This window comes from Bubalus bubalis, chromosome 4, assembly GCF_019923935.1.
Source record: "Bubalus bubalis isolate 160015118507 breed Murrah chromosome 4, NDDB_SH_1, whole genome shotgun sequence".
NCBI classification, from domain to species: domain Eukaryota; kingdom Metazoa; phylum Chordata; class Mammalia; order Artiodactyla; family Bovidae; genus Bubalus; species Bubalus bubalis.
Window position 1 is genome coordinate 152,064,069 of NC_059160.1, and position 26,307 is coordinate 152,090,375.

The 26,307-nt window shown below is 40.5% G+C and overlaps 1 protein-coding gene across 17 annotated transcripts in view; it reads right to left on the bottom strand.

The window, feature by feature from the left end:
* The window catches only part of KCNMA1 (potassium calcium-activated channel subfamily M alpha 1), a 772,527-nt gene that overhangs the window by 265,123 nt on the left and 481,097 nt on the right, over window positions 1-26,307 (bottom strand). For all 17 annotated transcript variants that reach the window (XM_044942339.2, XM_025285153.3, XM_025285152.3 and 14 more), the window contains exon 6: window positions 548-623. In XM_044942339.2, the coding sequence (XP_044798274.2) occupies window positions 548-623 (76 nt within the window). The remainder of the gene's footprint in view (window positions 1-547; window positions 624-26,307) is intronic.

Consider the following 26,307-nt stretch of genomic DNA (forward strand, 5'->3'; position numbering starts at 1 on the left):
ATTCCCCAGAAGGCAATTCACAGAGCAAGCCCCAGGGGCTACACGGGCTATAAAGTGAACATCTAGAATGTACTTTGAAATGAAATGATTTTCTGTGTGCCGTGTGAGGCTTGTGATTGCCTCTCAAAGAGCATTGCTTCCACTGCTTTCATGGCCAGGTTCAATTTCTTATTTAGTGATGTAATAAAGGGGTGATTTAAAACCTGTGAGCAAGGACTTCCCAATCAATGAGCAGACCTATCCCTCACCCACTGTGCTCCTCTCTCCACGATGCTGTGGCTGGTGCCCAAGCAACCCCACGTGGTGCCCCCAAACTGCCTCTACTCCCCCACATACATGCCCCCTTCTCTTCTCTTCACCACAGAGTCCCCTGTCCTGCAGAAGATCCAGCGCTAGACTCTCCCTGGATTTCTGGATTGGAGCATTGTCTCTGTGCACAAAAGAACACTAATTTTATCATAATGAAAGCAAATATACCTGATATTTACAGCTTAGCACTGGGGACCAGAAGGAGGAAAAAAAAAAAATTGGAGAAAGAACATCTTACCTTGTTTTCAGGATATTCAGAAACTGTAAAATTTCTGAAAACTGGATCAGTCTGAGAGCTCTTAAAAATCTCAAACCTGGAAAGAGAAATGAAATTAGAGCTGCATTATTTTCAATGTGTAGTTTTAATGCCTACATTCTGCTGCTGGATTTAGAGCTGCCAAGGTTGAGGGGATATGAAATTCCTGCAGAAGACTGAACCATCCAGTACCTTGGATGTAGTCCTTCATCCTGATCCTTGACTGGTTTAATCTCAGCTGGTAAACTGACATTCTCATTAAAGGGAGCCTGTGTGGAGCTACAGCAGAGGAAGTTCTGGTGGGGAGAGCCCAGTTCACTGAGCTGTCTCATGTCCATCTCTGATTTAAAGCACTGTGTCTAAGTTGCACGGCTGTTTGAGAGGATTCTGTCTCTGAAAAATACTGGGAATAGCTCAGCATAACCCTTGTGCTAAGAGCCGATTAGGAACAAATCGGATAACCTCACCTCTTTGGTGAATTTTTTTTTTTTTCAATTTTTATCTTCAGTCCTGATAAAATGAAGAGTATAGCCCATGGTGTTATCTGTTTCCTACAAAGTTTATATTTTTCTCCCAATCAAAAAAAAAAAAATCAAATCAGTAAGATCTCACACCCCATAACTTCAGGATTCAAAACTTCTATAATTCCATTTTATTGAATGTCAAGATAAATGCTTCTTCTTCAGAAATCAGCAACCTCTCTTGAATGAAGAAGAAGCAGTGTTTCTACATGTGAAGAGAGAGAGGGAAATGGGGAAGGAAGACCCAAGTGAAGATTCAAGGAAATACAAATTATTGTTGGGTTTTAATAGCCAAGAGTAAAATGTATTTCTGTTGAGATCAAATTAGTGAGTCAAAAGCAATCTGAGTGGCACAGGACTTTGAAGCTTGGCAGTCTTGTAGGAATACTGTTTACAAAATACTGATTATCACAGCTCTGGAACACTTTCAACAGCACACCTGCTCTCAAGGGGATGTTCTTGTGCATATTTTCTGAAAGCATTATATTAAGCTGCCAAACGTGTCATGCGTGGAGCTGAGCACAGAGTGGGCTAAACTGTGAGTGGTTAGCTCAGAGCCAGTGGGTAAGACTTTATTTGGCGCCTTATATGAGGCAGCAAACGGGGAAGGTGTGCAGAGCAGAGAGAAGAGGCAGTGGTGATTCTCTTATGACCCCAGGGTGAATCAAGGAAAGAAGACAGATGGGAGGTGTTCTCCTAAATGGCTCCACACTGGGCCCAGATAGATGATTCTTCATTCACGCACAAGGTAAAAAGAAAAGCTAACATAAAGCGCACAGACAGAAGGACAAGAGGATGTGGCTCAAAAGGAAAATTTCTCATCTAAAAGGATTTAACTTCACGGACAGAAGATTTTTCAGAAAACATCTGCCTTCTGTTGTGAATGATATTCATCTTACTTTTATTAAACAAGAAAGTACAGAGATGAGAAGGGATATGGATGAAATAAAAGGCTCCCGAGCCCAAAACTCAGTCCTGACTGAGCTGATGAAAGGTGGACTTCACACTGCTGAAAACTGGATGCAGAGGGCAAAACGGAGGTGCCGTCTCATGAGGCAGAGAACATGAGAAAAGGGAGGAAAAAAAATGAAACGTAAGGAAACAGAAACGAAGTGGAGAGTACAGAGACCCAACCTATGAGTGAAATGCGTTCCAAAGGGAAGTGCAGACAACACGCACATCATAAATAATGGCCAGGACATCACAGGAGTGCAAGGCAAAATGAATGACCGGCTCTGTAAGACTGATACCAAGAAATCGCCTATTCGTATCCTTCAAATTTTAAGCATTAAAATAAATGAAAATATTAAAAAAATCAAAGTGAAGAGGGTGGGGGAGAGGGTTACAATAAATGCAACTAAGATTTCATTATATATCAGTAAGTGTTAAATGACAATTGAGCAAAACTTAGAATTTTAAAACAAAGAGAGTCTGACCCAAGATTTTTGTACCCCATCAAGTAGTTGTTCAACAATAATAAAGGCAACAAAAAAATACTTTCAAGTATCCAAGTTCTCAGAAAATGTATTGTTTGTACAAAACATTTGCAAAGATGTTCCAAAGTCTTATTATATCACAATGGGCAGAGGGGCAGGCTGGAAAGTGAGTGTTTTAAATAAACGTTCCCTCTAGTTCTAAGCACCCAGCCCAACCTGGATGGCTGATCTGACTCCAGCATCACTGTCACATATCGCTGGGAGATAAAATAACACGTTCAGAAGCTCAACATAGGCAAGGACTGGCAGTTAGCACTGAAACCAGTCAGGATATGATAATTTCAGGATGAAATTATCAGTGGCTAATGTTTAGCCACTGATAATTTCATCCTGAAAAATTGTGTGTGTGTGTGAGTGAATTTTCATTTATGGAAACAAAAATAGAATACAAATGACCCACACTTTTGATGGCATATCTTTATCGTGAAGCAATGCCTTTTGTATCCTATGTTATTTGTTGGTCGCTTGTCACATTTTAAAGCAACTCAGAGAAATACGTGTGTGAAAATAAAGGTAAGGAAAAAAGAATGCAGCCGTCACTAGGCCCTATCCTCTCGCTGGCTGTAAGCTGGAGACCTGGGTTTGAGCACTTTCCCAAGGAGAGCAAGCAGGAAGACACTCTAAGATTAATAATGTACAGAAGAGGAAAACAAGCTGGTTCTCAGCAGAAGAGGAGAGCCCAGAATGGAGACCCAGGATGAAGGTCTCCCTGGCAAAGGGGCTCGGGGTGATGCAAAGCAACACTCTCACGTACTACACAGCTGTGGGCTTTGTTTACTTGGCCGCCTTGTGCTGGTCACTATCAAAGCACGAAGCTTCACTAGTGCAAATGTGAAACAATATTCCACCCCGGTTAAAAAAACAGACCAGTGTTGTCCTGGTGGTACAGCAGTTAAGAATCTGCCTTGCAATGCAAGGGACGCAGGTTCAATCCCTGGTCTGGGAACTAAGATCCCACATGCTGCGGAGCAACTAAGCCCATGTGCCACAGCTAAACCCTGAGGCAGCCAAGATGAACAAATAAAATAATAAATACTTAAAAAAAAAATCAGTCTACATGCTCTCCTCAGATTACGCTGGACACTCTGGAGAAATGCATGGTCTGGAGTGCTGATCCTTCCGGCCACATATCACAACAGCTCCCTAACTGCTTTCCCCACTGGACACTTTGTGGTCAGTCCTCAGCCGAGCAGCCAGAGAGCCTGTTACCAGGTAAAATGGGTCATGCCACCCCTCTGCTCAAAATCCTCCAATGTGCCCATTCCACACAGAGGAGAAGTCAAAGTCCCTCAGCGACCTAAAGCAAGGCCAGTCCTCATTCCTTCCAGACCTGCTGACCCCCTCCTCCCCCTTATGCTATTAATATCAATACTTAACCTCTCATCTGAATGGCTTCCTCAGTGAACCTGCCTCAGGACCTTTGCACTTACTCTTCCCTCTGCCTGGAAAGTTCTTCCCCAAACGGTGCACTCGCTCACCTCCTTCAGGTGTTTGATCAGCGTTAACTTTCTCAGTGAGACCTTCCCTGGCTATGCTGTCTACAAGCACAATTCCCCCTACAACCCTACCCACCCCCAAAAAACTCTTCATTCCACTTGCCTGTTTTACTTTCCTCCCCAGCATGAAGCACAAGCATCTTACTTATTTACATAATTTACCTTCTGTCTCCTTATCCATAGCGCCACCTCTAGGAGGAGAGGGACTGATGTTTACTTTGTTCACGGCTGTATCCCATGTACCTAAAATAGTGCCTGGCATAAGGTGGATACTCAGCAAACACTTGCTTGAATTGAACTGAATGAATCAGACTTCTGAGAAAGAATTAGACAGCAGAGAGCTAAAGATTAGCTACTCTGCTTGTGGAACCCTGAGATTACACATTGTCTACTAGAGGGAAAAGCCATGACTTCTGAAGGTTCACTTGACAGAGGCCAGGGCTGACACTTAGGAAATAAGAAGGAGCCTAACCAGGAAAGAGCCTTGACCCACGGTCATGCTGCTGAACCCAGAGAGGTCCTGAAAGAGAATGGACAGCAACCTCACATTCCATAAGGAGGCCAAGAAAAGGAAACAGTGGAAAGGGCAATGCCTAAGCAACAAATATTCATCTCCTTTGCTCTATAACATTATATTCTTATAATTTAGTCTATATAAGTTAAAATTTCTCTGAAATAAAATTATATTTTTAGGAGATAGAAAACAGCCATAACAGAGTTGTGAAGAAAATGAAATGTTAATTATGCCCTCCAAAAGTCTAGATTGTTTCACAAGCCAGTTCCTTTAAACTATCCAAATACAATAAACTCCTCTACATGCTCCCTATTATATACTTAAGTAGTAAAAATGGTCGGACACAACTGAGTGACTTCACTTTCACTTTTCTCTTTCATGCACTGGAGAAGGAAATGGCAACCCACTCCAGTGTTCTTGCCTGGAGAATCCCAGGGACGGGGGAGCCTGGTGGGCTTCTGTTTACGGGGTTGCACAGAGTCGGACACAACTGAAGCGACTTAGCAGTAGCAGCAGCAGCAAAAATGGACTTTTCTTTTTCTGTACTCTGTATTGGTTAGAAAAGGGGCATTACTTAGACATAGGTACCCCACATATTAAAAGAAAAAAATGGCAAGCTCATCACACTAATGACTAACCACAAGAATGCTACAGAAACTCTGAGACTGTATTAAATAAATAACAAGCATGGGCTGTAGCAGCTGCTGTGGGGTGCAGCCCAGATCTTTTTCCCGGATCTGTATTCAGCACTGGCTCCTGAAGAGGGACCTTGCCCACACACATCAGCAGGGTGGCCCCCATGGCTGGTGGATGTGGGGACAAAGGTCTGCCACCTTGCCTGGATCTGGAGCAATGCCGAAGGGCTCTCCAGCTGCAGGACTGCAGGGGGATGGACGAGGCCTCTGGCGCAGCTGCACTGCAGCCGAGCCCTCCACCCCGTCCTAGCTCCCTTCTTCGCTCCCTGTGATGGCGCTGAAGCCTGCCCTGGAGGCATGGTCCAGAAGACTAAGGATCCCGCAGAAGCATGCTGAGTGCATCGGAAGTACTACACGGACAGCAATTTCATCGCATGGGGCTATGGCATTGTGAAACAGCACAGTATTGTTCACAATTTCAAAGAAAAGTGAAGAAGACAAAATAGAAAGCCGATAAAGATTCACACACACACACAGAGTACAGAGCATTCCTGTTACTTTCAATTAATGGCGAAATGATGATGTTGACAATGAAGTAAATCTATTATGATTGATCGTATGTTATTTTTAATTACTTCTACATGCATAACCCTTTAGCTGTATCTTATTTAATTCATACAACAGAAGAAAACAGCTAAGAATAAACAGACAAGCGAGTGTGTCCAGTACAGTGTGTAAGCGACACAGCCAGATTTCATTCCACACTTGTGTAATGCCATAAAGCCCAAGCTTGTAACCACTGCCCTGGCACAGACGTGGTTGGCCAATCGGTTCAGATTCTAAATATCAGCATTCAAGTAAGCGCTCACAGCACTTGTGATCCTCCTGCCAAACTCTCCTAACAATTTACATTTCCATCAGAGGGGAAATGCTCTTTGCCTACAACCCCACCAGAGTCTGTATTTTGATAAAGAAAAGATGAAGGAAATGAAGAGAAGGGAGGAAAAGAATGAAAGCAGGAGTCTTGATCTGACAGGCGCCAACCCCAAACAGAGGGGCTTCCCAGGTGGCACAGCGGTAAAGAATCCACCTGCCAATGCAGATGCCAACGCAGGAGACATGAGAAGATGTGGGTTTAATCCCTGGATTGAGAAGATCCCCTGGAGTAGGAAATGGCAACCCATTCCAGTATTCTTGCCAGGGAAATCCCATGAACAGAGGAGTCTGGGTGGGCTATAGTCCATGGGGTCACAAAGACTCAGACGTGACTGACTGACTTGAGCACACACACATGTAACCCCAACAGAGCTTACCGCCATTTCATTTTGTTTTTCTAAGTTAACAAATGAAATTAACTGTGTTCTCATATATTCATTAGTTGTTTTACTTTCTTTTTTAAAGTGGTTTATAGTAGTCTCTGCCAGATTATCTGTGTATTCATCTTATTACTATATTTGAGCTGTCATAATGAGAATATATGTTGTATATTTTATACCACTGTTCACCATTCTTTTAATTTTGCTCAAAGTTTTTTTTTCCCCCTAAGTCTAAAACTTATTTAAGGTGTCTTTTCCCCCTGAATTCCAAAGTTTGCTATATGGTCAAATGTATCAGACTTCCAATATTGTTTCTTTGATATTCAAAAATTTCCATTTCCATCATAAAAATAGATTTTTTTTAATGCATGCACATTTTCCCTCTGTACTTTCAGGGCACTGGTTCTCAACCTTGGCTGCATATTTAAATCACCTGGGAAGCTTTAAGAATTATTGATACCCGGGTCTCACTTCCTCCTCCTCGATTTTGACTTGATGGGTCTGAGGTACAGTCAGGCAGAGGGAATTTTAAAGCTCTGAGATGATCCAAATGAGCCATTATGGTTGAGAAGCATTTCAAACTTTTTCTATAAATGGACGGACAGTAAATATTTTAGGTTCTATCACAACTACCCACTCTGCTGTAAATGACATGTAAATGAATGCATGTGACTATATTCCAGTAAAACTGTATTCAAATAAATAAGCCATGGAGCCTAGCTTGCTATGCCAGCTTTAGAGACCAGCTATTTAAATTTCACGTGCACATGAATCATCCAGGGTTTGTTAACATTCACACTCTATTCCTTGAGTCTGAAGTGGGGCCTGATGCTCTGCAATTCTAACCAGCTCCACGATGTCACCAATTTTGGTCCAATATCACACCAGTAACAAGACTGCAAGTCAGTGCTTCCCAGACTTTGTTGCCATTACAATCACCTGGAAATTGTAGAACAACACTGGTGTCTGCCTCCCACCCTCAGATATTCTGATTTAATCGCCCTAGGTGACAACCTGGGTGTAGACAATTTTTATAACTCCCCCCTCTTGAAAGTCCCCTGGACTGCAAGGAGATCCAACCAGTCCATTCTAATGGAGATCAGTTCTGGGTGTTCACTGGAAGGACTGCTGCTAAAGCTGAAACTCCAATACTTTGGCCACCTCATGCGAAGAGTTGACTCATTGGAAAAGACTGATGCTGGGAGGGACTGGGGGCAGGAGGAGAAGACGACAGAGGATGAGATGGCTGGATGGCATCACCAACTCGATGCACATGAGTTTGGGTGAACTCCGGGAGTTGGTGATGGACACGGAGGCCTGGCGTGCTGCGATTCATGGGGTCGCAAAGAGTCAGACATGACTGAGTGACTGAACTGAACTGAACTGAGATGATTCTAACGTGCAGTCAAGTGTGCAAACCACCCATTTAGGGTATCTTTTCTTCTTTTGACCTTTAACTTGAAAATCCATCTTGACATATTTATTTATTTTGGTTAATAATATGCCAAAGGGACTAAGTTTTATTTTTTCCCCAAATAGTTGGCAAGTTTCCTTTTCCCTTAGTACCCATTTGAATATTCTAAAACCAGTAATATATCCATGAAGCACGCTGCCTCTTCACTTTTAAAGAACATACTAACTATAAACTAGAAGAAATCAGTAGCATGTAAGAGATTACTTATAAAATAATTCATTCAGCTCAAGATCTTAGGAAAAAAGTAGTCTTTACAACCCTAGAATAAAAGATGATTTCTACTTTAGTGTTTATACTTGAATAGTTAGAGAACTAAAAAAGATTAAAAGTGATAAAAATTTTCAAATCATTTTCTGGGGGTAAAAAATAACAATAATAAAACAAAATAAAAACCAATAAAGCAACAGATAGAAAAGGAAATCATGTACAATTATGGACTAATAAAACTTGAAATCTGCAGTGAGAGGGATGACTTTTCAAAAAATGTAAACTTTGTTAAGTTCATACACACAAAAAAGAAAACCATTACAGGATAATAATTGAAATATAAATTGAAATTTTTTACAGATAGCTTCCCCTCAGAGACTTTGCTCCCATATAATTTATTACATTTTTAAAAACATGTGCATTATATTGAAATTCTAAACTATTCCATAAGACACAAAAAGATGAAAAATATGAAACTTGGTATAAGATAATCATAAACCTGGTACCCAAAACTGCCTCTCAAAGCACAAAAGTAAAACAATCTCCCTAAGATTAGTGATACTAAAGTTCTACATAAAATGCCAATTATATATAATTCATCCCTGTATTAAAATAATAACCTAGAGCATTGTGGTTACACTTAACAAATTGGATAGAATAATTTATCTCTGCCTCCTCTCAAAATCTCATTAAAATAATGCTAATAATACTAATAATAGCATAACACTGAATGGGGAAAAATAGCAATATCCCACGTGGGCAAAAAGAAAGGGAGAAAAACTATAGCACGTAAGAGAAAATCACAAAACGCTAGTAAATGAAAAGTGGATATTCTGTCGGACATTACCTTGACAGAGCTCAGAACCTAACTTAACATTTGTATAACATATATACTAAGAAACATATATGTCTATACTAATAAAAAATATCAGAAGTGTCTTTGGTCAATAAATTTGATAATGAATTTCACAAAGACAGATTGTTGGGGTCATAGAGAAGGAGAAAGCAACTGTTCAAAAGATAAGATGAGGTGACTGACATTGGGAAGAGGAAGGCTGGGACATTCACTGATAGACTGGGGCAGCCGGGCCAAAGTAGCAAGCGTGAGCATTTTAGTAGATGGGTACCAAATAGGGGCAGCCGGGACAAAGCAGTAGCGTGAGCATTTTAGTCATCAGAGCAATATTGCATGAAAACTGGTGACTCCAAGAAGAAAGAAATTGTCTCCACAGCTGCAAGTCACTGGAACAAAACACACTTCCACATACCCCAGCACTCTTCAGACCAGGCACATTAAGCAAAGACCACACTTGAATAGAAGCTAACAGAAAAATCCCAAATCCAAAAAAGAACACAAAACTAAGAATCGCCAAATATTTGAGGAAAGTCAAGCTTTCTTTAAAGAAAGGTACACAGTCTAGCAAATTTCTACTTAATGCTACCTTAACAGATCAACAATTTTAGAAAAACTTGATTGAAAAATATAGAGTTGTGAGAAAATATGTCGACTCAGCAAAAGAAATGAACATTTTAAACATTAAAACTTTAAAAAACCAACTATTAGGAGAAAGGACACAGTTGCATACAAACTAGACTGTCAAGCAGAGGTCTCGTCATACAAAGGGGAAAAGGAATGAAAAGTACAAAAGGAAGTTCAGAGACAAGGAAGACAGGTGTAGAATTTTCAACATTTATGTAATTCAGTTTCCAGAAGGGAAAAATAAAGGGCAACAGAAAGCAGGAAAAATACCCTGGCAGTTCAATGGTTACGACTCAGTGTTTTCACCGCTGGGGAACTGGGTTCAATCCCTGGTCAGGGAATTAAGATCCTACAAGCCATGAAGTGCAGCCAAAAAGAAAAAGGAAAGCAGGAAAACTTTCAAACATTAAAATAAAGTTTCCCAAATCAAAATGATGCCCTGCATCTTCAGACTGAAAGGTCTGTTAAGTGTCCCGCAGGTTAAATTTCAAAGGACCCAAACAGAGGCATATTACAGAGACATTTCAGAACCAATGCAAAGATATATACTCCCAAAGCAATGAGAATCAAATTATTGTCAGAATTCTCCTGGCTGTACTGGATGCAAGAAAACAAAGGAAAGATACTGTCACAATTTTCAGGAGAAATTATTCTGAACTAAAAAAGATCGGTAGAGAATCTGCCTGCAATGCAGGAAACCTGGGTTTGATCCATTGGAGAAGGAAATGGCTACCCACTCCAGTATTCTTGCTTGGGAAATCCCATGCACAGAGGAGTCTGGTGGGCTACAGTCCACGGGGCTGCAAGAGTCTGACACGACTTAGCAACTAAACCACCAACAGGTGAGGAGGGCTAGCACAGGAAGGAGTTCCCGAAGGAGCAGTAGAACCTGGAAGAGAAACCGCTGAGTGACCCTGAATGTTCCTCCTGAAGCTTTCTTTTTCAGACTTCCCTCATGGCTCAGACAGTAAAGAATCTTCCTGCAATGCAAGAGAACCAGGTTCGATCCCTGGGTTGGGAAGATCCCCTGGAGAAGGGAATGGCAACCCACTCTAGCATCCTTGCCTGGAGAATTCCATGGACAGAGGAGCCTGGTGGGTCTTTTGTGTCCATCTGACCCCATGTGTCCATGGGGTCACAAACAGTCAGACATGACTGAGGCAACTTAGCAAGCACAAAAAAAGATATATTTCACCAGCTGAAAGAAAAATAAATCCCAAAGAAAAGTGAGATACAGGAAGCAATATGGGAAAAGAGTAAAAGTAATTAGTTTATGTGTTGATTGAACATTACAAAAACTAATAAATAATAATAATGATCTAAAAGTAAAATCTCTAGATGCTACCATGTGGAAGATGGAGGAATGGAGGACAGAAGGTAAGAAAGTTGTGCTAAGGTTCTTGTCTTGCTTCAGGAGAAAGTACTATTAATTATATATATTAATAGAAAAATTTAAGTATGTGTATCAAAAACTTCAGAGTTCCAGATCTCAGTGGGGAAAAAAGAACAAAAGAATTTTATCAAGCCAATTAAAGAAAAACAATTATGAAAAAAGAAAAGAATAGAGTATATTAATTAGTATTAATAAAATGTTATTGCATCAGCAAATACAACCTAATTATTTTAGTAACCACAACAAAATGGAGTAAGTTAAAATTTATCTGCCAATTGACAAGACACTCAGATAATATAAAAAAGCAATAATACATTTCACGTGAAATTCACTGAAAACAAGGAAAGTTGAAAATGAAAGGCTGAAAAATATGTACAACAAATGCTGACTAAAAAAAAAAAAGAGGTGGTGGGGTGGGGGCAAAGAAACCAATAATGATATCATATAAATTGGCAGCTACTATGAAAATGTAGAAAAGAAATAGTAATACTTCATATTGATATGAAGGAACAATTCACCAAGAATATGTAACAGTGAAATAAACTTTACACAACTAAGACTGTATCTTTGAGGCTCATATACAACCAAATCTGGTGAGAATGCATCAAACAGAAAACTGACAATGCCACGTCACAGTGGGGAGACCCGAATGTTCACTTTTCAGAAACGAGCCAAAACGTAAACACAAACAATGTTCAGATAACATTTAACTCCTTTGGGTATATTTGTACACCTCTATCTGAATGGATGGATCGATAGACACATGCATATATTATTATACCCAGTACATTAGGAATGTTCAATAGCAACCTTTGAACAGTCATGAAACTGAATATGTATTAGGCCACAAAGAAATTTTATGAAATCCCAAAGTACTGAAACCATATAGGCCACATTTACCACAAAGCCCTAGGATAAGCAAAATCACAAGAGGAGAGGTAGAAGAGATTATATAGAGAAGAATTTAATACATGATAAAGAAGTCATCACAACTCATGGGGAGAAAAGCATTATGTAATAATAATGAAACAGCTGGTTAACAATGAAATTAAACAGTCACCTCATCCCACAATTGAAATCACATTGAGATTAAAATGTAATATAAATAAAGCCATAGGAAAACTAAAGAAAATAAAATTACATACTTATTAGCCCTCTAAAGAAAGGAACAATTTCTAGACTCAGATGTGACAGGAATCATAAAAATTTTTAAATGTCACCATAAAAATATCAAAATTCTACATGTCAATAAACGAAATGAAGAAGATAATCTACTAGAAAAACAAATCAAATATGACATAATAAGGATAAATTCTTCATAATGTCAAAAGGATGTACCATATCAGTAGTCCACAAATAGGCAAAAAGTCATAAACAGACTTACCATGAAATAGGAAATATAACTAATAAGCAACATTAGAAATTATTACACTTGATTGAAATAAAAGACATGCCAATTAAAATATAGTGACTTTTGTTTATTCTACATAACTAACAATATGTTTGAATTTCACCTACTAGAGATCCCTCTACAAGGAGAAAGTCTTATAATTTGATGGGGGAATTGTAAGTTGATATATCATTTTCATATAATATCAATACAGCATTTTCAGGGGCTTCCCTGGTGGCTCAGTTAGTAAAGAATCAGCCTGCTATGCAGGAGATTGCCTGCAATGCCAGAAACCCAGGTTCAATCCCTGGGTTGGGAAGATCCCCTGGAAAAGAAAATGGCAACCCACTCTTGCCTGGGAAATCCCATGGACAGAGAAGCCTGGCGGGCTACAGTCCGTGGGGTTGCAGAGTCAGACACAACTTGGGGACTAAACCAGAAATAGCATTTTCAGAAAAGAATTCCACATTATAAATCAAACTAACTCCATTTCTAGGAAAGAAGCCTAGGAAAATATTAAAAAAAAATATGGAAAGATGCTACAGAAACAAAGATGTTCATTGCAAAATTATTCATTAAATAAGAAAAACAGAAAGCAGCTTGCTATCTAAAAATAAGTCTTCTTAAATATAGTCCCTCTTTTTTTAATGGGATATTATGGTGAAAAAATAATATAGCAAGACAGAATATGCTTATGATACAATGTTAAAGAAGTAGATACAGAAAGTATAATGGTGATCACCAAGCGCTGAGGAGTCTGGGAAAAGAGTAGCTGTTTAATGTGTCACATTTGCAAGATGAAAATATTCTGGAATCGGTGTAAGTATTCACAACAATGCAAATATGCTTAACACTACTGAACTGAGCATTAAGATATGGTTAACATGGAAAAGTTTATGTTATGCATTTTTATTATAATAAAAATACAGCAAATTGGAAACATTTTAAAAATATAAAGTGCATGTTCTCTCTGATAAAACTATGAAAACTATAGGCATATGAAAAATAGAAACTAGAAAGTGAATAAAATGATGACAGAGTTACGACACCAAGGTAGGATCGAGTTTTTAAAATTATCTATAATTATATAAAATTCCTATTTTATGCATAATTTTTTGTTACTGTTGTTATAAAGTTAATGGCAAGTCAAGACTGAGGACAGGTCTTCTGATTCTGAGCCCTATGTCCTTCTCAACAATTCAGGAACCCAAGGCCAGTGGCCCAGGCAGGAAGGACCGCTGGCTACTCCTGGTTCTTCAGAGTGTCACACTTGGCACCTGGGACCTGACCAGCCAAGTGGGGCATCCTGAGATCCAGTGCCATGTAATTTCAGTGCTGCTTGACCAGAAAAGTTAAGGGATTTAGGACTTCTTTCTCAGATGGACACAGAATTATTATACTGACAGAGACTGAGGGACAAGCAAGTAAATGATGAATCATTCACCAAGCAGGGTCCCCACCATCCCAGGACAGAAAGGACTTGAGCAATTTCTGTAAGCAAGGTCCCACCGCAGTACAAGACTGAGAAAACACAAAAGCAAACATACCCCAGCCTGGGGTGGAAAGGGTTTTCCAATTTGCTGTTTTACATTCCCTTTAACTTCTTAATCTTTAAATCCAAAAAGCTGAAAGGTTCAAATAAACCTCTGTCATTTCCAATCCCTCCTCCCCCACATAAATCCCAAAAAGCAATTATTTTTGTGGTGTCTGACAAGGTCAAAGTCATCTGGCCTTGAAGCTTGAGAGCTTACACTAAGGATAAGAATCATCAGGGTAAGAAGGGACAGACCCAAGACCAGGGAGACTTCTCCAGGGTGGTCCCTGCACCCTGCTCCCATCCTTGGGTACCACCTTCCATCCCCCAGCTCCATCACTGCCGGACCAAGTTCTCTCCCCACGAACACAGAGAGAATCAGAGCCTTTTTTTCCTAGCTGGAGGAAGAGGACTGTCTTTCTTGTTCTCATATGCCCCTGGGATTTTGTTTCTCCAGTCCGAATTTGTGTTTTATAAACAGTGCTTGCTTGTCTGACCTTTTCAAAACTTTTCCCTCGATAATTTCTCAGGCTGTTCTGTACCCTACCTTATCCCAGTCCTGCTTCCTTTCTGACAGACACTAAACATCAGTTAATATTCAAACTGGGATTCTCGCCTATCCGTTCATTTATTCATTCCTTTGTTCATTCCTTCATGACATACATGTGCAGTGAGTACCTCTCTGCACCAGTCACTCGCTGTCTTAGACCCTGAAAGCACAGAGATGAAGCTGCACTTTGAGAATCTTCTATTTGAATACAGGAACCAGAAAGGAAACATTTAAAATAAATAAACAAATAAGTCTTGTTGAACCACCTCTTAAATATATATGTTTAAAAACTCATTTTTTCCCTTTCCAATGCCAGAATTGTGGTCCAGGCCACTGTTACCTCTAATTTGGCCAGCAGCTTCCAAGCTGGTCTTCACTTTTATTCCCTCAGCCCACCACTCACCACCATCCATTTCCTAGAAGTGGCCAACATGTTCTTTGCAGACATCAATCAGATCACATCGCTCCCAGCTAAAAGCCCTCGGGTGGCTTCCATCTCTCTGGAAATAAAGTTCAAATTCCTCACCCTGCTCTGAAAGTTTTCCATGATCTAGTCTGTTCGCATGTCATCTCTATTCTCCCCATCCCCACACCTTCCACAGCGCAACTCTGCTCCAGAATATCTCCCAGTGTATACTCAGCTCAGGGCTTTCCCTTCCATTCCTTTCTGGAATGTTCTTCCCCTAGATGGTGGCAAGGCTGGCTCAACTGACACTGTCTCAGAGAGGTCTCTTCTAGCCACCCAACCTGGACTCCACCTCCCATTACGCTGTTCTTTTCTACAGTATTTATTACAATCTACAGCGATCATATTCACTTGTTCATTTGCCTGTCTTCCTCTAGAGAACGTCAGCTCCGCTGCAAGAGCACCTCATTCACCTGTTCACCGCCATGTCCATCATCTTCCCAAACAGCGATGCCAGGCACATAGTCAGCACTCACTGCTGAAAATGAATGAATTTGTGAGAACCCCTTTCAAGGGTAAAGTAACGAGACTAAATACTAAGTTGAAGTTGTGGTTTTACTTCCTTGATTCTTTCTCAGGAAATGCTCTATTTTCTCTTAGCTTAATAATCCCGTCATTTGCACTCATCTCTCGAGCAGCTTTAATATTGGCCCCTGGCAATGCTGGATGTTATAAAGCACCAAGTAGTTCTTTCTTGACATGAAGAAAGAGGAAACAGAACAATTTGGTCAGCAGATCTAGGGTCACAGACATGGGGGCGTGAATATGTAGATTCCAAATGAAGTTCATGCAGATGTTACAGCTCAGAGAAGTCTTTTATGCCCATTCTAATGAAAACGATTGAGTGGGACTCACCTACCCCTTGCTTGCTAATTGGAATTTTGCTCTACATAGTTATATAATGCAGAGACAGTCGAGCTGGGCCCATGCACATCAGAATCTTAAGCTGGGTTTCAAAGGGACTATACTTCATTTTAAAGAAGCTGCTTGTAACACTAACCTTTCTGGAAATAAAAGATATCTCTTCCTACGACTGGAATTTTTAGATCCAGAAATGCAAAGTTAAGCCATTTATTTCAAACCCCCATACATTATAGATGTTCGAATAAAACCAAATCCCTACTGGAAAGCAGTGGAGACAAGAAAATCTGCCAGAGGATATTTCTTATGATCTCTGCTGGGTGAGAATACTGAAATACCATCCAAGATAGGCAAGAAAGCATTACCATGGCCCGATTTGAAAGCAGAAGAAAGCAAACCAAAACAGCATTGTTATCCCTGAAAAACACAAAAAAATACTGTCGACAGCTTCAAATGCTTTTCTTAAAAAATGCTGACTCACTGGAAATTATTATTACTTAATAAATAAAAAAGGAGGCTGTTTCTGTCATTTGCCAAGCCTTCTCCAACATTGCTAAAATATATTTTTTAATAGCTCAGAAACATTTAGTCGCTCTAGAGACCAGTTATATTCCTCTAAGAAGGAAGGACCAGGTTTCTGCTTGGCCCAGCACATCTGTGCTCAGGGGGGATGCTAAGCACAGAAGAATGGAGAAGCCTATCACTTGTCCACTTGTCCACAGAGAGGGCTCTTCTTTCCTGGGCAGCCTCTCAGAACACAGGATGCTTTTGAGGGGATTTCTTACCCCAAGAGGTGCAAACTCTGCAGCAAGACACCACTGACTGCCTGAAGCTCTGTGGTTCCTCCTTCTCAGCAACGCTGGGCCCAGACCTCACCCGGAAGCCGTTTTGGAACAAATCTCCCAGCGACTTTTTGCGGCGCCTGGCAGGTCTGTAGACCTCTGTGTTGGAGCTGCTGGGTGGGTAATGGTAGACCAGAATCTTACTGGAGATCATGGTGGAGGCAGAGAGCTAGCTGGGCTCCAGGCTGCCTTTAATCACTTCCTGCACAAGCTGATGCTCTAGACCTGTGTTTCTCTGACCTTTGCTGCAGACAGGTCCTCAGTCCAGCCCAGTATGGCTCACCAGCATCTCTGTCCTCCCTTACCCACCCGCCAAAATGCAAGAATCGCAGAGCATCAGCGACATGAAGCACGTCAGAAAGGCAGTCAGGAGGGGAGGGAGGCACGTGTTGATCCACGATGTCCTACAAGCTGATCCATCAGCTTCATTCTGTAAATTACCACGTAAGCTCCTTTGGACATGGTTTAGGGGAATGGAAGGAGGAAAGGCTGTAAATTCCTCAAATCAGGGGGTACAGAATAGAGTGTAGGCGTTTGGGGCCCCTGGGTGATTTTTTTTTTTAATTTTAATGATCCTGTCTAATGATGGAGAGCTCAAAGGAAGGGTTTCTTTATAGGATGTGATGCCCAACTAGAGAGAAAAACCAATGGCCCCCTCCTCCCATCCCACCTCCCACTACCAACATAACCCAAATACTCAAATCCTCTGCTAATCCTATGCATAGGACTGAGGCAGAGAAGAAACACTGGGCTGTGCAGAGGCAGACAGGAGGAGACACTCTTGCTACACCCACCCCCAATCCCCTCGCTCCACTCTCTGTCTTGACTTCTCAGCATCTTTCCTTGTAACCGGGGGTGGGCCCCTCTATCCCCCAGGGTACTGAGTGTAACAAAGACATAGGAGGGACAGGAGGAAAATATGAAAAATAAGAACAAAGAAATATCTAGATTCTGTAAGTTGTTAGTCAAGGCTCCCCATAACCTGATCTCTACCTATTTTTCAACACTGCCTTCTAGCAAAACTAATATTATTAGATAGAATTTTCAAAGAGAACAACTTATTTCTCCTCAGTGTAGATTGGTGTGTTCACCCAATCAGGATGTCTCAAGGATCTATTATGTGCCAAGCATTGCAATAGGTACTAAGTATTAGCTTCCAACAGGAATAATACAAGTCCAGCCTTGATGGTGCTTATCATCTACCAAGAGAAAGAAACAATATAAAGGTTCTATCACAATTTTAAGAAATTAGTACTTTGAGTAAAGTGATGCAAAGGAAAGGCATTAAGTAGCTATCTATGTGAGTATGTGTGTGGTGGTAGGCATATGTGTAGCTGGATGTGTGCATGCGTGGAATACATTATGATGTGCATATCAGAAGGGGGTTCACATTAATTCTGAATCCTAATGGTTGAGTAGCAAGCAGATGGATAGGTGAGAAGAAATAAAGGTTGTGGTGAGGGGAATTTTTTTTCAGCTTGTGTCAAAAGCATAACAAATATACTAAAGAGTGAAGAAAATGATCTATTCCTGATTTGAAAGAAACTCAATGAGTAGAAAATGAAACAACGGATGTGAAATGAACTTTTTAACACCCAGAGCCCTCTAAAAATGAGAGACGTAACTACAGATCCTATCGACATTAAGAAGATAATGAAGGGCTACAGTGGACGCTGGGGCTTCCCAGCGGCTCAGTGGTAAAGAATTCGCCTCCCAAGCAGGAAACACAGTTCCATCTCTGGGTTGGGAAGATCTGCTGGAGAAGGAAATGGGAACCCATTCCAGTATTCTTGCCTGGGAAATCCCATGGACAGAGGAGCCTGGCAGGGCCAAAGTCTGTGGGGTCACACAATAGTCGGACATGACTTATAACTAAACAATAATGAACAATAGTATGGCTGTAAGTTTAAAAACGAAATGAAGTAGAAAATTTTAAAACAGTGACACAAGAAGAAACAGAAAATCCAGACAACCATACATCTGTTAAAGAAATCAAAACTTCAATTAGAAACCTCTCCACAAAGAGAAACTGGAACCCTCCTACACAGTTGGTAGAAATGTAAATTGGTACAACCACTATGGAAAAAATATGATGGTTCCTCAAAAAACTAAAAATAGAGTTGCCATACCATCTAGCAATCCCACTCCTAGGCACATACCCAGACAAAGGATAATTAATTCAGAAAAATACATGCAGCCCTATGTTCACACCAGTACTCTTTACAATAGCTAAAAGATGGAAACAGCATAAACAACCACCGACAGACGAATGAATCAGGAAGACACGGTACATATATACACCTGAACATTACTCAGCCACAGAAAGGATGAAATAATGCTATTTGCAGCATTATCTGCAGCATAAACCTAGAGATTATCATACTAAATGAAGTCAGAAAGAGAAAGACAAATACATACGATATCACTTATATGTGGAATCCAAAATACAACACAAAGGACTTTATCTACAAATAGACTCACAGACTGAGAACAGACATGTGGTTTCCAAGGGGGAGAAGGGTTGGGAAGGGATGGACTGGGAATTTGGGATTAGCAGAGCAAGCAATTATATATAATATGGATAAATAACAAAATCCTATTGTATATTACTGGGACCTATAGTCAGTATCCTGTGATTTAAAAAAAAATGGAAAAGAATATGAAAAAGAACATATACATATGTATAACTGAGTCACTTTGCAATATAGTATAAATTAACAAAACACTGTAAATCAACTATATTTCATCAAAATAAAATTTTAAAAAAGAGAACTTAAAAAAAAATTCTTCTCACCAATAAACTTTATTTTGAGGGGAAGAAAAATCTCTACAAAGAAAATTTCATGACTAGATGGTTTTCACTGGAGACTTCTACCAGCATTTAAGAAGGAAATAATACTGATATTAGACAAATTCTTTTACAGGGTAAAGGAAGAGGAAACAATTCCCAAATTGTTTTATGATGTCAGCATAACCATGACATCAAAACTCTACAAGGGCATTACTAAAAAAAAAAAAAAGAATAATTAACAGACCAATATACCTCATCAACATAGTTACAACAATCCTTAAATACATACTAGTAAAATTAATCTTTAAGTATGTAAAAAAGATCATTTATCAAGAGCAATTGGAGTTTATTCCAGGAATACAAGAGTAGCTTAACAAATGAAAACCAGCCATGTAATTTACCACATTAACACATTAAAAAATTCATATGACCATTTTGATAGATGTCAGGGGAAAGTCTGACAAAATACAACACTGTTTTCTAATAAAAACTATAAGCGTACATGTAATTAAGTGTGTTAAGACAGCATTTTATGGCCTAAACAAAGACAAACTGATTAATGAGAGAAGAGGCCAGAAATAGACTCACGTGTATACAGAAAGTTGATTTACAACAAAAGTACCAGTGCAATCCCATTAGACAGGGGGCATTTCTCAATAAATGGAAGTGGAAAATCTGTATATTTATAAAGGGAAAGAAAGGAATCGCAACTCTTTTCTAATAATATACACAAAATTAGTTTGAGAGGGATCACAGACTTAATGTAAAAGCTAAATATAAATCTTGTAAAAAGCAGCAATGGAGAGGATCTAGAGGACAGTGGGGTAGGTAAAGATGTTTTAGGAAACAGAAAGCGCTGTTTTCAAAGTGATAAATAGCATTAAAATGTGAAACTTCTCATCGAGACACTTAAGATCATTAAAAGATAAGCCACAGATTGGGATAAAATATTTGCAATACGCTTATCTGACAAAGAACTTAAGGAAATACGCACTGAAACCTCAATAAAACACCACTACAAATCCATTAGGATGGCCAAAATTTAAAAGTTGACAATACTAATTGTCAACAGAGAAACAAAGGAGCTACGACTCGCAGACATTAATGGTGGAACTGTAAAATGATACAGTGTCTTTTGAAGTTAAACATACATCTATCGTACAAGCCACATATAAATCTCAAAAACCTTACTGTGAGTGAAAGGGGTTATACACAAAAAAGAATATCCTATCTGATTCCACGTAAATGAAGTTCAAAGGTGGGCAAGAATAAGCTAGAATGGCAGAAATCACAATAATGATCACCTATGTTTGAGGGAAGAGGGCAGATATCGATAAGAAAGCAGCATGAAGAAATTTTCCAGAGTCATGGAAATGTTCTGTATCTTGAGATGAGTAACAGCCTATTTCACACGGCTGCATACATCTGTAAAAAACTCACTGAACCACACCATTAAGATCCAGGTGGTTTATGGTATGCCTAACATACCTTACCAAGAATATTGAGAAATGCTGCCTCCTAGAAGTCACCAGAAGAATTCAAACAGAAGTGACTAGTACAACTTGGGGACCACTGACCTTGATGTCGCACACACAGGTCCTCTGCTTTAACCCTCTAAACTCCCTCCCAACTCTGAGGGGACAGGATGGAAGAGAAACCCCAATGACTTCAAAAGACAGCTGTTTTAATGGACAGCAGAGGACTTGCACCCAAGCTGTACCATGACAGCTGAGTAGTAGAACAAGTTACGTGACCCATTTCCCTGCCCTAACCCCAGAGCCTCGCTTTCCTCATCTCTCAAACAGAAGGGTTAAAACTACTTCACAGGCTACTGTCTAGATTAAATAATGTCTCTGCACAGAGACTGACACAAGGTGGTAAATGACAATTCCCAAACCAATCTACCCCAGTCTTAGGGCATGGCCAGACTGATCTATCTCCCCTCCACAGACACCCTATCATTAACAGGCAACATGGACCCCCAACATCAATAATCAAACCCTCTCCTCTATCCACAGAACAGGTCTGCCACCTTCTTCAGAAGACCCCGTTGATGTGGCCTTTAGAGCCAGACTTCTGGAATTTGGGTCCTGGCATCTCCATGTATGATCCACATGCTCTTGGGAAATTTCCCAAACTCCGCCTCAAGTCCCTGACCCTTAAAATAGGGGAAAACTTCTCAAAATAAAACTGTCTGCCATAAAAACAGGGTTTTTATATTTGGCAAAACTAATACAATTATGTAAAGTTTAAAAATAAAATAAAATTAAAAAAAAACAGGGTTGTTTAATGATAATTTTTTTAAATATTAAAAGAATTCTATGCAAACATATGCATGTGTGCCTGTTCAGTTGTTCAGTTGTGTCCACCTGTAGCCCAACAGGCTCCTCGTCCATGGGATTTCCCAGGCAAGAATACTGGAGTCAGTTGCCATTTCCTTCTCCAGGGAATCTTCCCAACCCAGGGATCAAATCCACATTTCCTGTGTCTCCTGCATTGGCAGGCAGATTCTTTACCACTGAGCCACCTGGGAAGTAGTGCAAATACATGCACACACTCAAATGAATTTGGTTGCATTTTTCTGGGCATCTAAGTATTATGAAAAATGACCCTGAAAAATGGTCCAGTGTGTTCCATGGGTGCTACCCTATGGGATTCAGTGAGGGTTTTGTTTCTGAAGGCCCACTGTTGCCAACGTGGAACATCATCCTTGATCGACAGAATGGGGTTGGGGGTAGTGAGGGAATCAGTAAAGAAAATCATAGGAGTATTAATCCATTCTTTCAAAAATACTGACCAAGCATTTAACTGACACAGTTGAACCCTTTGGTGAAATCAACAAACACCCAATTCCCTAGATCCTATACAAACTGATGTGGTAGCACATTTATTCAACTACAGATTTTAATTAAGCACCTGTTTGGAAGAGAGGCAGAATTCTGGACCCAGAACGACGGGATACAAATTTCAGCTCTGCCATTGCTTGGGAGTGAACATTTGCAAATTCCTTCAACTCACAGTATCTCAGCTTCGTCAACTATAAAATGGGAATAGTAACAGTAACCTACCTACAGGGTGCTTGTTAGGCATAAAACAATGCATCTATAACAGTTAAAATCATCCTTGGTACACAGTGTCAATGAGTGTGTGCTACTATTCTTACTGTGAGTCACATACTGAGCTAAACAGACTGCAGATGCAAGTATGATCAGTTATAAATCCATCCGGAAGGAATTAACCCTTTTGTGGAGCAGTTTATGATCTATAACTGCATTTAGCTGGAGAGGAAAGATGACTACCTATATATCGTATTTTAGCAGAAGACCCCCCAAGTGAATACTTTTCCCCTCACTCACTCACTGATGCCTGAAATTTTGTCATTCGAGCAGCAGTATTACATGATAAGAATGACCTAAGTATCAGATAGATGTGGGTTTGAACCCTGGCTTCCTTCCTTATGCACTGAGAACCTGGGTGCATAAACCCACGTTTATGGGTTTAAACCTGCAAGCTTATCACTTCAGGTTTCATAAAATATAAAAAAATAACTTTGCCTCTAAGGGGTTGTGAAACTAAATTGATTTAACATGTTTTTCAATGCCTAACAGAGAATATGTTACATAAGCAGTGCCCATTCCTGGTCTTCTCCGAAGTCCCCATACTTGGTCCCTCTTACTTGAGTCTAATGATCTGGTCCTATTAAAACGCATGCCTGCCTAGGAATTGTAATCCATAGGTTAGAAATAAGGAATTGTTGGGGGTGAAAGAAAAACTAGAGTACCACCCGGGCATGGGGGAGGGGAGAGGGTGCAGAGAATAAAGAAGAAAGGGGCAAATTGTGGACTAAAACCAACTCCACCTGTAGGCAAGTCATGGCCCTATTTTTACTTGGCAAAAGAGCCAGCCAATCTCTTAAGGATGAATTTATGACCAGGCATATATTATTTGTACTATAACTTATTTCCCAATTTCCAGACTATTTGAATTAAGTGTCTCCAGGCCATCTCCCCACAGCCCTACTCTTTTAATATTGGAAATCTGAAGTTTGTGGTGTTTTCACAGGCCTCAAATTACAAGGATAAAGGGTACTTCGCTTTGGTCCCTGGTTCTGCTATTCAAGAAAATTCTGCCTGATCTCCAGTTCTTCTGCTTCCCTGCACTGTATACCATCTTCCTGCTTCCCTCCCTCCCTTCTTTTCCTTTCTTCCTTCTTTCCTTCTTCCTTTCCCTCCTTTTCTCCTCCTCTCCCTCCTTCTCTTCCTTCCTCCCAAGAACTAACCATCTAAGGGGCAGAACAGTCTGAGATTCAGCCCACTCTACCCTCCCCAGCCTTCCCATCACCACCCACTACCACTGAACTTCCTAATCCCTGCAGTTTCCTCCACTTCCGAAATCACAGGTTCTGTCTGTCCTGATATACCATGTGATACTGCAGACAAACAGATCCAGCCTCATCCAATATCCCCTTCTCTTTCTCAACATGAAAACCTGAGCTCAATGAAGAGAACTGGCCTAATCCTCCCTAATCCTACGTCCCAGGCTGGGCCCCCACCAGGAAGCTGACACATGGCTTGTGCCTCCCTCTTGCCTGACATTTGGACCCAGAGGGGACAGATGGCAGTTCTGGTCTCTGAAGTACCCACTGATTTGATTTTTGAGATCTGCACCCCTTCCTACTGCAAGGAGAACCCAAATCAATTTGTTGTTGCTTAGTTGCTAAGTCCTATCTGACTCTGCAATTCCATGGACTGTAGCCTGCCAGACTCCTCTGTCCATGGGATTTCCCAGGCAAGAACACTGGAGTGGGTGGCCATTTCCTTCTCCAGTGGATCTTCCTGACCCAGGGATCCAACCTGTGTCTCCTGCATCTCCTGCATTGGCAGGTGGATTCTTTACCACTGAGCCACCAGGGATGCCCTCAATCAGCTTATGTGATCAGAAAAAATTCAAAACCTACATATAGGGATAAACTGGGACAGGGCTCCTGCTTTCTGGAAGTAGAGGGAATGGATGTCACCAGGGACCTGCCAGCAACATGACAAGAGTAAGGCTGAAGAGGCACCTAGGGCACAAAATTTAAGGAGGTACCACATTTTACAGCCAACTCCACCTTTCATTGCCCTGAGAATGAGTGCCTCCTTAAATGTTGCGCCCTATGCCTCTCTCTCGCCTCACCCTAGTCCCAGCTCTGGCACCTGTAATGAGTCTGTTACTAAGTTCCTCTCTGAAATTGGCTCTGCATTTATTCTGTCACCTATGGCAAGAGAGAAACATACCAGGGTTGTGACTGTGAACTGGGAAAACCTATAAAGTCAATTCAGAGATCCACGTTGTCCTAAAATGAAGTTCAAGCAGAATTTTTGTGCCAGCGGCTTTGAATAAAGACTGAGGAACACCGTGAATTATATCTTCAATTACAGTTTACAAAGAACAGAGGCATTTCTTCCAAACAGGCGCTCTTGATTTACCTCTCTATAAAGGCAGAAAGCAGAACACTGAATCTCAGGTCAGTAAAAACATTTTCATAAGGGCCTCAGGTGCCTTCGGGATTTGGCTATGTTTAATTTTGATGCTCAAAATTAATTTAAGGTAAACTCAGAGGATGAAAATGAAGTGTTTGGTTTGGGGGGGGGGTGGTTAATTTGCCACCAGCTATGCTTTGTTCTGATGCTTTAAATTAACAGCAGGATAAATTTGGATAATTGAAATCAGGGGTGGCAACATTTTTCGATGAAGGGCCAATAATAACTATCTCTTGGGCTTTGTGAGCCACACAGTCTCGGTTGAAACTATTCAACTTGCCCACTGTGGTGCAAAAACCAGCCACAGACAATAAGTAAGAAAATGAGGTTGGCCGCCTTCCAATAAAACTTTATTTCAAAGATAGCTGGAGGGCCAGATTTAGCCTGCAGGCCCTAGCTTGCCAGCCTCTGATTTAATGACATTTTGGAGGGAGGAAGGAATAATTTGCCAACAGGTGCATTTTCAAGCTACTAACTCTTGGTATTTCCTCTGTTCCCTGTAACACTCATTGCAGTGTCTGATATCATGCTGTTTTTACTTTCCTAGCCTAATTTGTGTATTTATACATCATTTTGGACCATGAACTCCTCAAGATCAGGGGTTGTGTCCCTCTTCTTTGTGTAGAATCTGTAATGCACAGCCAGGCACGTTGCTTTTGCTTAAAATGATTTTTCCCTTGATGAACAAGGGTGATTCACATCCCTGGTTTTGATGTGCAAGGACTTGGAAATCTTCTTAACCTAAGAGGAGAAAAAGTTTCTGCCAAAGGATGGATTGTCATGCCCTTCCCCATGCGCATCCTGTTTTTAGAAAGTTCTGAATAAAGCTATGCTAAAGGTATAAACCAATTTGTCCAGATCAAAAGCAAGTCCCACTTTGTGATTCCAAAGTCCTTGGCTCATGTGCTTTCATCAGCATATTCTTCCAAAAAATAAATGGCAACATGAATTATGTCTCTTACTGCCCATATCCTCAGTGTCCAGCATATGGTAATATTCACTAAATATGTGTTGAAGAAATGTGGAAATGAATATAAGTTGGGCTTAGCTCATAAACCCTTTGTTCTGCTCAAAACCTTTGCCAACTGGTTCAGGCAGTTACAGCATCTATTAGGCAAGACCTTGAGCTGTGGAGCTGCCCAGTTCAAATCCACATTTTGCACCGCTTAGTGGAATAATCCATCTCAAATCTCAGCCTACATCCCCAACCCTGATTTGTCCCTGAGCACAAGGAGGTCCCTGATATGAGTTTGA